The sequence below is a fragment of the Lemur catta genome, chromosome 6 (assembly GCF_020740605.2).
Source record: "Lemur catta isolate mLemCat1 chromosome 6, mLemCat1.pri, whole genome shotgun sequence".
NCBI classification, from domain to species: Eukaryota; Metazoa; Chordata; class Mammalia; order Primates; family Lemuridae; genus Lemur; species Lemur catta.
The window spans coordinates 55,367,075-55,385,309 of record NC_059133.1 but is presented as its reverse complement, the minus strand read 5'-3'; the positions used below and the strand labels follow the sequence as shown (position 1 = coordinate 55,385,309).

At 50.3% G+C, this 18,235-nt stretch overlaps 2 protein-coding genes across 3 annotated transcripts; both read left to right on the top strand.

Moving 5' to 3' along the window:
- The first annotated feature begins 6,178 nt into the window (after window positions 1–6,178).
- On the top strand, window positions 6,179–6,694 carry LOC123639772 (keratin-associated protein 5-5). The gene has a single exon (XM_045553883.1). It carries the CDS (start codon window positions 6,179–6,181, stop codon window positions 6,692–6,694), a length of 516 nt encoding a protein of 171 aa, XP_045409839.1.
- A 5,557-nt stretch (window positions 6,695–12,251) lies between these two features.
- Window positions 12,252–14,576, top strand: MFSD5 (major facilitator superfamily domain containing 5). Of its 2 annotated transcripts, none has more exons than XM_045553882.1 (2): window positions 12,252–12,418; window positions 12,982–14,576. In XM_045553882.1, the coding sequence occupies exon 2, from the start codon at window positions 13,000–13,002 to the stop codon at window positions 14,350–14,352; it is 1,353 nt and encodes a 450-aa protein (XP_045409838.1). In that variant the 5' UTR covers window positions 12,252–12,418; window positions 12,982–12,999; the 3' UTR covers window positions 14,353–14,576. The 2 variants fall into 2 exon arrangements, with proteins under 2 accessions (XP_045409838.1, XP_045409837.1); XM_045553881.1 differs by lacking the exon at window positions 12,252–12,418 and adding an exon at window positions 12,499–12,633.
- The last annotated feature ends 3,659 nt before the right edge of the window (window positions 14,577–18,235 follow it).

Here is an 18,235-nt window from a genome sequence, read left to right as displayed (position 1 = left end):
AGAAGAGGCATGCTGTGGCTATCTCGGGAGAACTGGAGAAGAAACGTCCAGGGGGTTCAGACAAGCCCTCCCTTTCACTCCAAGGGTGGGAAGAGCTGGGAATAGGTACTCCAGGGTCTCGTCCCCAGGTGGCCTGGTGGCTGTTGACTTTGCTCTGTTACCCTGGGAGCAGCTCTCAGCAGTGTGGGAGGGGCGGGTGTCAGGGAATTGGACCCAAACGTCCAGGCTGGGGTGGGATGGTTCCCCCGCCTGTGTGGCAAGGATCCTGCCAAGAGGCTGCAAAGTTAACCCCTCCTGCTCTGCCCTGGTGGTTGCTGGGGGAAGGAGGGCAGCGGGCCCAGCTGCGGTTTGGGAATGTGGCCCTAATTCCCCCCTCCCCCTCCCAGCACATCTGTACTTGGTTTACAGTGAATGAGTCTCCTGTCCTCATGAACCAGGCAAGGACACCACTCCCTCCCTGGACGGGCATTCTGACACAAAACCAGGCACCACCCTGTGACGCTCTCCCTGCTGGGTATCACCTCTCTGAACTCTTCCCTTCTCCTTCTGTAGAGGAGCTCAGGGGCTGGTTCCAGAGACCAAGAGCTGGAGCTTGAGACTGTGCAGCTGGGGACAGGGAAGCTAAAACAAGGAACAAAACACTTGGGGGAGCCTCTAAAGAGAGAGCGAGTCAGAATTTCATCTGTCTCTGCCCTCCCATTTATCTTGGTTTGTCTGTCTGCCTCTTTGTCTTTGGTGGGTGTTTATCCATCCATCGGTCTTGGTAACTGTAGCTCCTCCCTTCTGGTGGCCTCCTCGTCCCCAGTCAACGACAGCAGCCAAGCGACGATGCCCAGGAAGACCCGCCCTATGCCAGCTCCTCCCCTTGGGATTGCCACTGGCTCCACCCTACCCCTTCTACCGCCCCTCCCCAGGACCCAACGACTGGGGTCTGTTGGCTGCAGCAGTTTGGAAGTGAAACCAAATAACAGCAGCAGATTGGGGGACAGGGAAGAGGAGCATTGTGAAGGGTTCAGATTCTTCTCCCCACCCTCCACTCCCCATCTTGCAATGGAGCCAGCTTCCTGTCCAGGGATTCCAGGAGGAGGTTTGGGAAGAGAGCTTCCCACTCTGGAAACTGATGGAGGGGGGGTCCCCTCATTTCTCTTTCCCATGGGTCATCCCTATTTCTAGTCTCTGCTGCTGTTCGTGACTGCTCCACACTGTCAACATGGCAACTTGGAGAAAGGATATCTTGGGGGCTCTAGAACCAGGCTTCATCAGAGAGCAAAGACCAAAAGGAGATAGTGGAGAGGAAAGGAAGGACCTGCCCTGACTTTGCTACAATGTCCCACCCTAATTCACCCTCGACACCGCCCCCCCAGCATCAGGATGCTGAATAGGTCTTTTTCCCATGCTCAGTCTGGTGCTGTGGGGGTGTCCTGTGCCATGCTCAGAGTTGGCTGGCAGATGTCTCTGGGGGGTGGGGGGAGCTCGGTTACAACCCCCAAGGACATCATTAAGGCATGGAAGTGTTGTCAGGGCTTGGAGACCAGGGCTCCCAGGGAGAGCCTGATGCAAACATGTTTTGTACAACATGTATCCTCTCCTTTCCCGTCCTCCCCTCCTCTCCCACCTCCTCCCTCTAGGCTGGCTCTGTGCCAAGGGTGGTGCCAGCCCTGCCCCTGGTGCTTGCTCCATTCCATCCTTATACCAGCCCTACTCTGCTACTTGCCAGCTTGTTGACTCTCCTGGTGAGATGGTTTGTGTGTGGAAGGTCCTTCCCAGTCCCAGTGCTGCCCAGATCCCCACATACATAAGGCCTTGGTTTTGAAACACAGGATTTTAGGACTAGCCTAAACAGCACTAGGAATTTCTTCCCTGAATACGCACCATTCATTAATTCAGTAAATCTTTATTAAGTATCTCATCTGTGCCAAGCACTGTGCTAGGCCCTGGGAATACCCAGGTATGGTCGCTGCCCTTGCAGGCTCACAGTCCGATGGAGTCAGATGTTAACCAAGTAATCCACAAAATTGCAACTAAATAATCAGTGTGGAGTGGCACAACATGCAATGGGAATGGAGCATAGGAATATTTCCCCCCAGCCAGGGAAATCAGGAAAGCCTTTTGGAAAAAAGTGAGGGGAGAGTGGAGAGAAGGGAGGGCAACAAAAGAATATGTGCAAAGGCCCTGGAATCGAGGTCCCGGCCCTTAGCCACCCTGCTCCCCCAGAAAGAAGAGAGCCCCTCTATTCTTGTGACCCACCTGGATTTCGATATGCCATAGGGAGGGATGATAAGCACCTCCTAATGGCCAAAGCAGGACCCTGGGACACCTGGTGACTCTGCCCTGAAATGATTCCACTCATTCCTTCATTTCCTTCTCCAGAAAGGAGAACAGAGGAAGAGAGGGAAGGGGAATCACAGGCTTAGACTTGAGATATACTACGGAAAACAAGGCCCCATGCTGGCAAATCCTTCAGGGTGAGGGATTCCTGCATTTGCCCAGCTGGAGCCTCACCAGACAGAAAAGCCTTCTCTGAGCCTGCTCTACCAATCCTCCCCCACCCTCCACCCCACCCCCGGCACCACCCCTGATCCAGCCCTGACCTGTCCCAGTCCCTGGAGCTAGCATGCCTGCCTTCACAGTTGCCTGCAGTGTGTGTGAGGTGAGCGCTGCAGGTGTCTGCCAGCCAGCACGTGGGTGGATGTAGCTGTCTGTTTTGCACAGAATCTCCTTGCAGGGGTTAGGGGGCTTCTCTCTCCTCTGTCCACTGGGGAACTTTCAGTTCCTCCTGCCTCAATAACAATGTTCCAAGGTTCTTCCTTTCTGAAGAAAAAGAATTGAGGGCCCTTTGGAGGAGGGAGCAGACCTCTTTGTGGCTATGCCTCCTCTGGAGCTGGCAAAGAGGTCATGGGACCAATGGGGTTAAGTTCCAGCCCTGCCCTGACCCACTTTCCACCTTGTGCTCACATCCCCTGGGGCCAGGGTCTTGGGTGGGGCTAGCCTGGCACCCTCACACCCACACCTGGGACTTCCCCTGGATGGAAACTCCCAGAACCGAGGCGTCCTGGTTCCCCTGCCAACTCCCACCAACTACCTGGGTTCTGTTCAGCTTCAGTCAGATCACCCCATCTGCCAGCCTTTGGCCAAACTATGTCTCTGCAACAGACGCAAGGATGTGGGCCTACCCTTTGGGACTGTCTTTGATGTCTGGCTGCCCCTTCTGGTGGACTCCTTGGAAGAAAAGATGTGGGGCTGCGGGGAGGGGTTGTTGGGAAGCTATCCTTTCTCAAGCACCTACTATGTGCCAGGTGTTGTGCTAGGCATGTATATTATCTCATTTAATTCCCAAGGCAGGGAAGTCCAGAGAGCTAGCAATTATCACTCCCATTTCACAGAGCAGGAAGCTGAGAACCAGAGAGGTTAAGTGATTTGCTTAATATCACACAGCTAGGAAGTGGCAGAGCTAAGATGGGAGCCCAGGTGTTGGTGGTCCTGAGTTCTTTTTTTTTGAGACAGGATCTCACTCTGTTGCCCAGGCCAGAGTGCAGTGGCATGATCATAGCTCACTGCAGCCTCTAACTCCTGGACTCAAGTGATCCTCCTGCCTCAGCCTCCCAAGTAGCTGGGACTACAGGCACGTGCCACCATACCTGGTTAATTTTTCTATTGTTTTTGTATGGACAGGGTCTTGCTCTTGCTCAGGCTGCTCTTGAACTCCTGGCCTCAAGCAATCCTCCCACTTTAGCCTCTCAAAAGTGCTGGGATTACAGGAACGAGCTACTGCGCTGGCCTCCTGAGTTGTCTTTGCTACAGCAGGCTTCCTCTCCTCCTCCTGCAGCTGCCCACCTCTCCATGGGTGAGAGACTTGGGAAATTCAGTTCAATCCAATTCAGCAAACATGTATTGAGCATCTGTTATATGCCAGGCATTGATAGGTGAAATAAAGGGAAGGTCTGGTGAGAAAGGTGGGTATACGGTCTAGGAAGTGTCTAACTTCAGTATAATGATCTGAACAAGGTAGCATGGAGCAGAGAAAGAAGCAGCACTTTTATTTCCTCTTTCTGTACAGAGTATATTATGAACAGTGTATAGAATAAACTGGAATAAAGTGAATACCTATTTAATTGCCACCCAGGTAAAAAAAAATGGAATGTTTTGCAGAATTTCCCCATGTATCCCTTCCACAATCTCCTTGCTCCCCTAATAAGTAACCACCATCCTGACTTTTGTAGTAATTGTAAACACAGGAATTGTTTTTCTTTATAGTTTTAGTGCCCATGTATGCATCCCTAAACAATACTGCTCAATTTTGCTTTTTTTTAGATTTATATAAATGGAATGATACTGTATTACTCTTTTGTGTCTTATTTTGCTCAACTTCTTGTTTGTGAGATATATCCAACTTGTTGCACACAGCTATCCTCTTATTGTTGCATAGTATTCATTGCATGAACTCACCACAGTTGCTTTTTTTTTTATTCTACTGTTGGTGGATGTTTGAGTTGCTTTCAGTTTGGGGTATCATAAATGACATGGCTATGAACATTATTGTACATGTTTCCCAGTACATACATGCGAGAGTTTTTCTAAGATATAGAACCAACAGTCAAACTGTATACACAGGTTCAATTTTATCAGATAGCACCAAACTGACTTCCAAAATGGTTGTACCAATAATACAGGAAGCAGGACATTCTAACCAGGGGAAGAAATTATAACCAGGATATAGAACCAAAAAGACACATACATTTTCTTGCCTAAAACTCTCAGATGTTTTCCCTTTTTACTTGGAATGAGATCCAAGTCCCTGCTACAGCTCACAAGGCCCTGTGTGAGGGGACCCTTGCCTTAATCTCTGACCTGTGCCACTGTGGCTCTCCCCTTTGCTTGTGGCACTTGCTGTCCCCACTGTCTGGAATGTTCTTCCACTAGATATTTCCATGACTTGCTCCTTCACTTCTTTCTTATTTATTTAGTAGAGACAGGGTCTCTGTATGTTGTCCAGACTGGTCTTGAACTCCTGGGCTCAAGTGATCCTCCTGCCTCCCAAAGTGAGGGGATTATAGGCATGAGTCATGGCTCCCGGCCCTGCTCTCTCACTTCTTTCAGGTCTTTTCCTCAGTGACTCCATCCTTGACTACCAAATTTTAGGTTGCAACCTCCAGCATTCCTTATCCTTGTCCTTGTCTCAGCTTTATTTTTCTCCATAGCCCAGCCACTTGGGTTCCATTCAGCTTCAGCCAGCTCTCCCTCCTCTGCCAGGGCTTGACAGACTATATCTCCCGCAAAATCCTTAAGGGCAGTCACGCCTGACTGTTTGGGGGCTGTCTAGCTGCCCCTTCTGACTGATCCACCTTTCTGAGTCACTTTTTGTCACATCACTTTGGGATAGTGAGAATAGCTACTCTCATGCTCTGAAATATTAATAATTTGTTTGTCTACCTGTTTGCTTTTTGTCCCCACCCCACCCATCATTCTTATGGGAGCCCTGTAAGAGAGGAAACTTAGCTATCTTATTCACTGCCAAGGCCAGTGCCAGACACCTAATAGGCCCCAGGCTGGTTGTCAGTCTCCCAGAGACAGCCAGCCCCCCTGCACTCACACCTAGGACTTGCTCTCTCTGGAAATTCTCAGAACCCAGGTATCCTACCTCCTCTGCTAGTTCCCAACATCCCCGACTCAGTCTCTCACAGCCCTTCTGCAGCTGCCACTGCTTCCCTAAGTCCCCCCTGGGAGCTCTTTGGGGGGCCTGAAGCAGCAGCTCTGGCCATCAGGGTTGAAGAGACTCAGACAGGCCTCAGGGGACTAGAGCTCAAGAAACACTTTTTGATTGAATAAAGAGGAAGACTTCAGAGATGATAGGACCTCCCCAGGTGGAGAAGAGAGCAAGGGCACTCCAGGCAGGAGGAACAGTGTGAGCAAAGGGCTGGAGGCATGAAAGTGCACGTCATATCTGAAGAACGTGTTCTGGTCTGGTGCCGTTGGAGGGTTTTCAGTGGAGGGAGGTGGCAGGAGAGCATTGCCTGGCAGGCCTGGAAGGGGAGGGCTGGAGGGGGAGGTCTGAGCTCCCTGTAGGATCAGCAAGGCTCAGTGTGTCTTAGTTTTAATCCTGCCCCCCACGGTCACCCCTCCTGCTCCATCACTGCCCTCCCCTTCACCCAGCCCCCAGCCTGGCCGCTCCTGCAGCTGAATGGACTTCTCTCTGGGCCTACGCCTGGGGCCTCGCAACAAGAAGGCTGCCCACCAAGAGTCCCCTACTCCTTCCAGGCATGGTCCACCAGCTGCCTCTCCTTGTCTATCCTGCCCCCCCTCTGCCTGTACTTTCCCCTGCCCTGGCTGTCCCCCTCCCACCTGCTCCTGCACTGCCTGTCCCTCTTACACAGCTCCCTGCCCCTCCTGTCCCAGCCTCCCTGGTCCACCCTGCACCTGCTCTTGCCCTCCCTGCCCTGCTTGTCCACCCTTGACTTGTCCCCATACTTCCTGTGTCCCATGCTCCGGTCCACCGCTAGCCTGCTGCCACCCCTCACCTTGCCCCATTTACCCTTGCTCCAGGGGCCGAGCTGCTTGTTTGAGCTCCTGCATGGGCTGTAGTGACAGCTGCGGCTGTGGCCAAGGAGCTGCCTGGGGGCCTCTAGGCTCCACTGGCTGTTGCAGCTGCTGCTTCAGGGGACAACGCACTTCTCGGGGGCGCTGTCTGATAGTGTAGGTGGACTGCTGCCCACCAAGAGACTGTTGGTCTTCTGGAGCACTTCTGTAGCTGCTTCCTCAGGCAGGGAGGCAGGAGCTGGGGTGGGGTGGGGAGAGGGATGAGCTGGACCCTCATCCGGGCAGGCAGAAACAACCCTCCTCTAGCCCAGTCCCGGGGGAGTATCTGCTTTGAAGTTAGTTTCTGGGTGTGCTCCTACTGGTTCCAGAACCTCTTCTTCTGCAACTTCTGGAATGGAAAGTGTTCTTCTCAGAGCCTCCCCCCACAGCTGCTGAAGGTGAGCAAGTTGGCCATTTCTTCCCCTCTATTGAGCCTCCACTGGAGTCTCCTCTGCAGTTCTCACGGAGAAGGTGGACTCTGCCTCTAGAGAAGGTAGAGGATCCTTTGTCCAGAGACCACTTCTTTCCCCTTGGACTTCCACCCACATCTCTGATTGTCCCAAGAGTCTCTGAACCCCTGACCTCTCACCTTGAGTCAGGCAGAGAAGGTTAGTGGCCTTTGGACCAGAAGAGGAGGCTGAGTAGAGGGTATCTGGTTCCTCCCTCCCCATGGATACCTTTGACATCCTTTGTGCTCATTTGTTTCTAGCCAGGAACCCTCTGCCTGGATGTCTTATCTTTCAAATCTCTGAGAGTTCACTCAGCCTCATGACCTCAATCTTGCAGCAATAATCCCATCTGTGACATCCATGCTTATCTGGCATGGGGATGAAGGAAGCTGGGAACCCTTGACTCAGGCTCCTAATAATCCCATCCACACATAGCTAGCTGTATGTGTCCTGGCCCTGGGGGTAGGGCTGGAAGCCCCACCAAAAGAAGCCACCAAGAGATAGCTGGAAGTGAGAGACTCAGCTATTTGCCCAGAACTAGCTCATAGGCTGTCCCTAAGCCCCTCTCCATGTTTCTCAAGTTTTCTGGCTCCTGCACCAACCTGTTTCTTAGCCTCTTCTAGAACTCTTTGTTATTTTCTTTCTCTGTTTATTTTTTTCCATCTTTCTACTTCACTCTTTCCATTTCTGTTTCCTTCTATCACTGGGACATTTTGCCTTCAGATCATTATATTATCTGTTTTCCCCTCCCTATACCTCTATTCCCTCCTCTATATCTGTCTAATTTAAAATCTATTTAACATATATATCTTTTTCTTTCCCCTTCCCCGTCTCAATCCCTGCCTTCATATCTATTTTCTTCCTTGGTCTTTCCATTCACCTCATAGCTCTCTGCTTTTCTGTCCTATTCTGCTTTGTTGTGCATGTCATTCTTGATCTCTTCCATTTTTGTTTCCCTTTCTTTGTCCCTCTTCCTGTCTTCTATGTCTAGCTGTTTTTTTTACTTCCTATCTTTCTTTTTCTGTCTCCTCCTATCTCTCATGCTTCCCCTCCTCCGCCCCCCACCTCCTATCTCCCCATCTCCCTGGGTCCTGCACAACAGGGCACATCAAGCCTGTGTCATGTCTTTTTCGTTGCTTCCCAAGGGCCAGGACTCTGTCCGTACTACAGAGGGTCTATGCCCTGAAGTGAGGGAGGGGTGGACATGGCTATGAGAATAGCCCCTTGTTTCCCCATTCACCATTCACCATTCAGGCCATCCACCCCTCCTCAGCACCAATCCTAAACCTTTTTTTGAAATGATGCTTCTCTCAACTTCTTATTCTGAAAGTTGGCAATTAAAAAGAAAAAGAAGGCCAGGCGCGGTGGCCCACACCTGTAATCCTAGCACTCTGGGAGGCCGAGGCGGGAGGATAGCTCGAGGTCAGGAGACCAGCCTGAGCAAGAGTGAGACCCCATCTCTACTAAAAAAATAGAAAGAAATTAACTGGACAAGTAAAAATATATAGAAAAAATTAGCTGGGCATGATGGCGCATGCCTGTAGTCCCAGCTACTTGGGAGGCTGAGGCAGAAGGATCACTTGAGCCCAAGAGTTTGAGGTTGCTGTGAGCTAGGCTGATGCCACGGCACTCTAGCCCTGGGCAACAGAGTGAGACTCTGTCTCAAAAAAAAAGAAAAAGAAAAAGAATTAAGCATTTATGTTACCTGTCCTATATAAACTATATTTCAGGATAGCTCTAACTGGTAGAGACAACTTCTTATTTACAGAAGAATTCTAACTAATGTAGAAGGAATATGGAATTAGGAAAATCACCATTTTGCAACTCCTCATGAAATAACTGATCAAAGCAAGAATCACCTAATGGGTGAAACCAAGAATGATGCCTGATGCAGAACTTTACAATGGAGGAATCAAGCCATTATAGTCTAACCCCACTGATGAATCCTAGGATCACAACCAGATACCATGTACCTCCTGATGTGATGATGCAATGTGAAGCATCATCTACCAAGGATTTTTGCCAAGCAAAGTAATAAACAAAAAAACTGAAAATGAATCTAATCAAACCTCTAGTGCTAACTTCAATTAACAGGAAATACAGGGGATGGAGGAACAAATTAAATAACACAACAAACAAGTAAACACATCCAGGAAGTGGGACATTCTAAAGGAAATCTGGCCCAATTTTTTCAACTAGTCAATGGCTGGGGGGGAAAAAGTGAGAGGGGATTTAAAAAGACAACTACTACATGGAACATGTGGACCCTGTTGGGTTCCTGATTTGGACAACCTAACTGTAAAAATGAGAACATTTAATTATGGACTGGGTATCTATGATACTAAGGAATCAGTGCTAATTTTGTTAGATACAAAATGGCTCTGGAGTTCTGTAAGAGAAGGTCCTTATTTCCTAGAGATGCATGCTGAAGTATGGAGTGAAGTGACCTATTTAAAATATTTCAGCAGAGAAAAAAGGACAGAAAGAAAGGAAAAGGAACAAAAGTGGCAAAATCAATAACTGTTAAGTATATGGGGGTTCATAGAACTATGCTTTCTACCTTTGTGTATATTTGAACCTTTTTATAGTACAAGTTTTAAATGATGTTCCTCTGGTAAGCATGGTTTCTAGTAACTCCCAGAGCATCCTCCCCAACTGCCCTGAAAGCCAGGACTTCCCTGTGGCTCCCCCCTACCCCCAGCCCAAATCCCAGCCTTCCCTGACCTCCACCAGGCCACCTTGTATTCTCTCAGTCCTCTGCTGGCACATTCCTCATGTTTAGGACTTTCCCAGCTGTGCTTCACAGCTATAAGGGGCCAGGGGAACCTTACATATTTTGAATAAGTCCTATAATAAACACAGATAATCCAAAAAATGCAATCTTGCTTTTGGTCTCTATCAGGTGCTTCTGAGCAAAATGCAATGCAATAATGGCAGAAAACTGGTCTTCGCCCTGTGAAACGGAAGACGAGGAATGTAAATCAGATCATTATGTTCCATCCACTGCCTTCTTCCAGGACGACCTCCACTCTCAAGAAAAGAACACCAAGAATTTAGAGACTCACTGTAATGTGTTCAAGGGGCTGAAGCCCAGGACTTAGGTAGAGGACAGCTGGGTCCCCCAAGCTTTCACTTACTGAGTGACCTTGGGGCAATTATAATTTTTTAATCTTAGTCTTTCTAGATGAAGGCATGGGAACCATTACCCCTTTCTACTCTCCAGTAGTTTGCCAGCTAGGGATGAAGGCACTCTGGAACTTGTAGGATATAAATCAGCAGTTTACTTTATTATAAGAAAGTATTTCTCCAGATATAATCCCAGACTCTCCCACCCTCTACTCTCCAGGCTTTAGTATAAAAGAAAACCAACATTTACTAGTCACCTGTGCAGGTAAGTGAACTCATTTAATCTTTTCAGAAACAATAAGAGCATGGAATTGGAAAGATCTGGGTCCCAGTTGTGACTCCACCTCTTACCATGTGACTCTGGACATGTTATCTAAGCTTTCCAACTCTTGGGGATAATAATAGTACCTACCTTATGGGCTGTTGTGACAGCTTAAGGAGATAATTCACCTATAGCAGTTGGCCCAAACCTTCTTTAAAAAGAGCTTATGTAAATAATAACTGTTTGATAAGTGTTAATTAACAGTTAATATGGGCCAGTACTTTTTACAGTAATTTACATGGATTAACTTATTCATTAATTTATTCATAGAATACTTCTACAATGTTTATTACATGCTAATGACTGTTTTAAGTTTTGGGAATACAGGTGAACAAAACAGATAAAAATCTGTAGGGAGAAGAGATAGTAAATAAACAAACAAGTAAAATATATAGTGTGTCAAATGGTGTTAAGTGCTGTGGAGAAAAAGCAGCAAGAGAACAGCGAGTTGGGAGGAAAGCAGGTAGGTTACTGTGGTGGAGGTGGAGGTGGAGGTGGTGTTGTTGCTATTTTAAACAGGATGGCCAAGGAAGGCCTCTCTGATCTGGTGACATGTTAAGAGAGAACTGGAGGAGGTAAGGGAGGGAACCATGTGGAATCTTGGAGAACCTCACAGGGAGCAGTGTGCAAAGGCCTTGGTGGTAGCCAGGATAGATGGAGTAGAGGAAAATGGCAGGGGATGAGGCCAGAGGAGTGGCAGAGGGCCAGAGGAGAGAGGGTTTTGTAGGCCATTATAAAAATTTTGGCTTTTACCTTTAGTGAGATGGGAAGCTATCATAGGCTCTTGAGGAGGTAATACTGAGGCTAGGGAGAGGTCAAATAACTCTTTCAAGGTAGGACAACTAGTAAGTGGCAGAAAGTGGGAGTTCAACTCCAGGACTTAAGCTCTTTTGTTTTTTTGAGACAGAGTCTCACTCTGTTGCCTGGGTTGCCCAGGCTAGAATGTCGTGGCGTCAGCCTAGCTCACAGCAACCTCATACTCCTGGGCTCAAGCAATCCTTCTGCCTCAGCCTCCCGAGTAGCTGAGACTACAGGCATGAGCCACCATGCCCAGCTAATTTTTTCCATATATTTTTAGTTGTCCAGCTAATTTCTTTCTGTTTTTAGTAGAGACGGGGTCTCGCTCTTGCTGAGGCTGGTCAGGAACTCCAGACCCCGAGCGATCCTCCCGCCTCGGCCTCCCAGAGTGCTAGGATTACAGGCGTGAGCCACCACGCCGGCCCAAGACTGAAGTTCTTAACCCTATGCTGCCACTGAACTTTAGCCTTCTTTATTTCGGCACTGCTTTCCTGTGCCTTCAAAGGAACTGGGACACTGAGAAGTTATGCAGCTTGCCCAAGGCCACACAGCCGGTAAGTGACAGGGGTAGGATTGGAGCCTTGGTCTGTCCGCACCCGGAGAACAAGTTCTTTACACCACACCGCCTCCCTCAGGTGTCTGGACCTACTGACTTCTTGCCTGGAGGTCAGTGCAGTGGGAGAAGAGGCAAACCAAGGAGCCCGTCTCTGTTGTGTTCCTTAGGAAGCTTCAGCCCCTGCCTCAGCGGGGCTGCGGACATCTTTCCCGGGAGAAAGATGACCCTTTATTTCGGGGTGGCCCCGCAGGTATCCACGAATCAGAGGACCGGGAGGGCAGCGGGCGAAGCCAGACCCGAGCAGCAACCGCCACAGTTTCCAGCCGCCCCCTTCCCCTCCCTGGGCGTCTGGAGTTCTGCGCCGGGCTTGAGGCGCAGGAAGGCGGGGCATGGGCGGAGTTTTAGCGCCGCGCCCCCGTCACGTGACGGGGCCATCATGGCGGCGGCCAGAGGTCTGCCCGGTTCCCGGAAGCAGGCCGTGAGGGGCGGGCGTGCTGCTGGAACCCGAGCGGGAGCCGGAGCCAGAGCAGGGAGGGCGGCCCGGCGGCCTGGAGCCGGACGTGTCCGGAGCGACCCCGCAGACCGGGGCAGCTGGTGAGACGGGGTCTGGGCGAGGCGCGAGTGGGCGTGGCGGCTCTGGGCGGGGGCTAGGGAACGCAGGGGGGTGCCCGTGACCTGGAGGAAGGGGAATCTGAGATGCACGCGCATGACCCTAAAGCAACTTGAGAGGCCTGCGCCTGCGGGAAGGATACCCGGGAGGGAGGACGACACACTGAGAGCAAAAACGGGCTCCCCAGCGAGGATGGGAGGTAATAGCAGGAAGTGTGGGGAAGCTGCTGTGGAGAAGGGCAGCAGCCCCTTTAGAACTTTACGGACCAGGATTTTTGAAGGGGCTCACTCTTTTCTATACCGGCAAGGGTGGGGCGAAAGCTTAGTCCTCTCCCCTCGCCTCTTACTCCTCCCTGCCCCACAGTGTTCTAGGAGACATTTCTGGTGGGGCCACTCCTGCCATCCACCCAACTGGTCCCTCCGGTCTGAGATCTGGGGGAGTGGAGTTGGCAGGGGGTTGGGTGGAGCTGCCATTTGCTTAGATACCCAGCCCCTTGACTGTGCTTCCGGGGCAATGGATGTGACTCTGACACTCCCTCTTTCCCCAGGTCGTCTGGGGGCCTACCATGCTGGTGACTGCCTACCTCGCTTTTGTAGGCCTCCTGGCCTCCTGTCTGGGGCTGGAGCTGTCAAGATGCCGGGCTAAGCCCCCTGGAAGGGCCTGCAGCAATCCTTCCTTCCTTCGGTTTCAACTGGACTTCTATCAGGTCTACTTCCTGGCCCTGGCAGCTGACTGGCTTCAGGCCCCCTATCTCTATAAACTGTATCAGCATTACTACTTCCTGGAGGGTCAAATTGCCATCCTCTATGTCTGTGGCCTTGCCTCCACTGTCCTCTTTGGCCTTGTGGCCTCCTCCCTTGTGGATTGGCTGGGTCGCAAGAAGTCTTGTGTCCTGTTCTCCCTCACTTACTCTCTGTGCTGTTTAACCAAACTCTCTCAGGACTACTTTGTGCTGCTGGTGGGCAGAGCACTTGGTGGACTGTCCACAGCCCTGCTCTTCTCAGCCTTCGAGGCCTGGTACATCCATGAGCACGTAGAACGGCATGACTTCCCTGCAGAGTGGATCCCAGCTACTTTTGCCCGAGTTGCCTTCTGGAACCATGTGCTGGCTATAGTGGCAGGTGTGGCAGCTGAGGCTGTGGCTAGCTGGATGGGGCTGGGGCCTGTAGCACCCTTTGTAGCCGCCATTCCTCTCCTGGCTCTGGCTGGGGCCCTGGCCCTTCGCAACTGGGGGGAGAACTATGACCGGCAGCGTGCCTTCTCAAGGACCTGTGCTGGGGGCCTGCGCTGCCTCCTGTCGGACCGCCGCGTGCTGCTGTTAGGCACCATACAAGCCCTTTTTGAGAGTGTCATCTTCATCTTTGTCTTCCTCTGGACACCTGTGCTGGACCCACATGGGGCCCCGCTGGGCATTGTCTTCTCCAGCTTCATGGCAGCCAGCCTGCTCGGCTCTTCCCTGTATCGGATTGCCACCTCCAAGAGGTACCACCTTCAGCCCATGCACCTACTCTCCCTTGCTGTCCTCATCGTCGTCTTCTCTCTCTTCATGTTGACTTTCTCCACCAGCCCAGGCCAGGAGAGTCCAGTGGAGTCCTTCATAGCTTTTCTACTCATTGAGTTGGCCTGTGGGCTATACTTTCCCAGCATGAGCTTCCTACGGAGAAAGGTGATTCCTGAAACAGAGCAGGCTGGTGTACTCAACTGGTTCCGGGTGCCCCTGCACTTACTGGCCTGCCTGGGACTCCTTGTCCTCCATGACAGTGATCGAAAAACAGGCACTCGGAATATGTTCAGCATCTGCTCTGCCGTCATGGTGATGGCTCTGCTGGCAGTGGTGGGACTCTTCACCGTGGTAAGGCATGATGCTGAGCTGCGGGTGCCCTCACCCACTGGGGAGCCCTATGCTCCTGAACTCTAACCCTGTTCCAGGACAAGGCACCTGGGATGAACTTGAATCCCACATCTCCAGGGTTGTATGGATTTCTCTGTGACTGATTTTGTGACTCTTTCCTGCAGCCTCTCCTGCCAGTGCTTTGTGTTGGGGAGGACATGGAGGTAATGGACTGGGAAGAAGGTGCCAAAAGTTGCCTCTGTGTTACTCCCTTTCCTCTTCCCATTTAAAAATAAACACATTTAACCGATCATTGATTTGATTTACTCATCTTCACCTGTAGCTACCTTAGTAGTTTCTGCTGAGTGGGCAGCTGGAGGTTTTAAGATGGGATTTTGAGGTTAGGATTACCAGTAAAAGGTTTGTATTTCTAACTTCTCTTAGACTGTCTGCAGCTCAAACTGGGAGCTGTGGAATTGCTTTTCAGCTGAACTGTGTGGGAAAAACCTGAGGCTCCTGGGTCCTCCACATTTCTCTGTTGTGGGACAGGCACCCTCCCCAGTTGTCAAGCAAAACCCTTGCTCTACATCCAGGGCAAGACAATCTCTGGAGCATGTGGGGTAAATGTCCAACATGCCAGGCCACTGAGCAAAGATTCCAGAGACTTGGGCTGCTGCTATGACCATCCCTTGGGCAAACCCAGGGCCCTTCCTACAGGAATAAGCTTGCAGCTCAACACGTGCATGCTGCCTGCCCTCTGCCTCTGTGGCTATGAATGCACCATTTGTCTGGCATCATCTGAGTCCCCCAGGTCCTATATCCCTGCATGAAACCTAAATTAAGGGCTGCCAAGGGAAGAGAATAGTCAATGGCTAAGGGATTGGGACATCTTGTCTGTACCTGATTTTTCCCTACCCAGCCTGAGTGAGGGTGAGGAAGCCATCAGGGCAGGAAACAGTACCAGTGAGCCAGTTCTTTGGGCCCCTCCCTGCCTCACCTCTGATTATATCTGCCTTTTCTCCTCCCACCAAAACATGGGCTACTCAGGGGAAGCAGAGCGAGCTTTAAGAAAGGTGGGGATTGGCCAGGCATGGTGGCTCACGCCTATAATCCTAGCACTCTGGGAGGCTGAGGCAGGAGGATTGCTTGAGCTCAAGAGTTCAAGACCAGCCTGAGCAAGAGTAAGACCCCGTCTCTACCAAAAAGAAAGGAAAAAAACAAACAAAAAAAACTAGTGGGGTTTTGCAGTGTGGGCCTGTAGTCCCAGCTACCCAAGAGGCTGAGGCAGAGGGATGGCTTGAGCCCAGGAGTCAGAGGTTGCAGTGAGCTACAATGACGCCACTGCACAATACCCAGGGCAGCAGAATGAGACTCTGTCCCAACGAAAACAAAAAGGCAACTGAATACCCCTCCTCCCAACCTCCCACCCTTTCAAAAAAAAATTAAAATATAAAAGGGCAGGGATAGGCCGGCCCGGTGGCTCATGCCTGTAATCCTAGCACTCTGGGAGGCCGAGGCAGGAGGATCGCTTGAGGTCAGGAGTTTGAGACCAGCCTGAGCAAGAGCGAGACCCCGTCTCTACTAAAAAAAAATAGAAAGAAATTATCTGGCCAACTAAAAATATATAGAGAAAAAATTAGCCGGGCATGGTGGCGCATGCCTGTAGTCCCAGCTACTCGGGAGGCTGAGGCACTAGGATCGCTTAAGCCCAGGAGTTTGAGGTTGCTGTGAGCTAGGCTGACGCCACGGCACTCACTCTAGCCCGGGCAACAAAGTGAGACTGTCTCAAAAAAAAAAAAAAAAAAAAGGGCAGGGATAGAGGGAAGGTAAGCTCAAGGGTATATCTTGGAATGTGCTTGAAATGGGTATGGGGGACCCACCTGTTCTGGAAAGGGGTTGACAGCCTTTCCTTGGGTCCCAGACTACTTCCTAGACAGGAAGATGCAAGATGTTCAGAGACCTGCAGGTCCCAACCTGTGTGGAGAGATAGCATCAGCTGGTGCTGAAGGAATGCAGGCTGGAAGGGCTTCTGCAGGGTGAGGCTACAGGGAGGAATGAATGGTGGTCTCAGGTCCCTACCCAGAGCACAAAAGACACATGTTTCCCCAGCAAGGCTGCAGGGAATAGAGGTTGAGGTTAAGTACAAAAAAACAGATATCTTTTCCTTTTCCTCCCCCCATCATCTTGAGACTGAAGACAGAGTCTGTTGTAATAACTCCACTTCCTCTTTCTGCCCTGTTGAGCTGGACCTAGATATATTTTATAGTTATTTGCAGACTTTCCGTCTCCTTCTATTATACTATGATCTTGAGGGGAGGAGGAAACTGTCTTACTCACCTTTGTTGCCCCTATGTGTACATACAAGTTGGTGCTTTGCCCGTGACTGTGCTTGGTACATATCTGGAGAGCAGACAGGCTGGTTCACACCTGGCTTTTCAAGAACCGCCCATTTGGGAAGTGTATTAGACTAGAATCTAGAGCCTAGTTAATGATTTGTTGTTTTGGATGACAGTAATTATTTATTGTTGGAACCATGTGGGGGGTATCACATTCCTGAGTGATTTGGAAATGGGGGATAGGGGAGACAGACTAATGAGTTTCCTTTAGCTTGTCTCTACTGAGCTTGCTTCAGAGGGGCCAGTGGCAGAAAGAGTGGAGGTGGTTTTTTCCTGTTGGACTCAGTGTGTTAAGAGCTGGAAAGGATCTTAGGGATTGCCCATTTGGCCTTAAATGTATTTTTTATCCACCACCTACTATAAGGCATGCATTGTATTGCTAGGTGCTGATGAAATTTTTTTTACTCGAGGAAAATCCACTGAAAGCAAGTGAATTGCCTAAGGGCATGTGGCAAGTGAGTGGCAAAACTGAGACTAAACCTTGCCTCATGCTGCCAACTCACTGCCCCTCATGACATGTGCTGCCTGTGTCCCATGAGCCTTCACCTACCTGCCTTTTAGTCTGTAGCCCTGCTCCCCAATCCCAAGCTCTGTCCCTGGAAAAGGGCAAGAGAATGGGAACATTTGGCCATCTGGTCCACTTTTGGGTATCTTTCCATATGGTTCAAATGAGGGATCCATTCATCCAGTGTACACTCTGCAAAATACTGCTCATGATGCTCCAGAAAGGCAGCATAGGGAAAGTGGCCAAGACTGTGGATCCAGAGCCTGACTGTCTGGTTCAAATCTGGCTCCACCACTCTGTGCTTCAGTTTCCTCATCTGTAAAATGGGGAGGATAGCATAGTTTCAACCCCTTAGGTCTCTCATGAGGATTAAATGCATTATTGTATTTAAGTGCCTAGGATAGTCCTTGGCCCACAGTATAAGCACTACATAAATGTTTGCTTTTATATTTTATTTTTTAACTTTTCCAATCCAGCTGAGCTATCTGGATTTGGGTGTGAGAATGAGTGGATGGGGCTGTACTGGAGTGTAGTACTTTCCAACACATCCCAGTGATTGGGGGATTCCCAGCAGTGTTTATCCTCAGTCCTGGCCCAGATGGAAGTATCAAGCGGAGTCGCCTTCTACTTTGGAGTATGTGAGCAGTTGAATTGGGTGTCAGTATGTTCCACTTGAACTCATTTCCTCTTCCTCAAGTGGGAAGGTCAGCTTGGGGTCAGGCTGGATAGCACACTACCATCTTTCACTAAGAGGCTTCTGATTTTCTGAATTTCCATCTGGCTGGACACATGATTATTTGATCTGGAGCTTTTAAGTGATCCTAAGAAGAGAATAGAAACATCCCAAGGAACCAGGAGCCAATGGACAAAGAGGCAGGATTGGGGCATGCAGACAGCAGTGAGTTCTGAGGCCTGGAGGATGACCTTTTCCTGGAAATCTAGTCCCTGCCCTGGGAGGGGAGGGGCTCTTCCCAGCTAATGGTCAGCTGGGTCTAGGTTCTACTCCCAATTGCTCTGTCCCTAACCCCAACCCTGTGGTCCTCCCTGTCCATTTATTTTCTGCTACCAC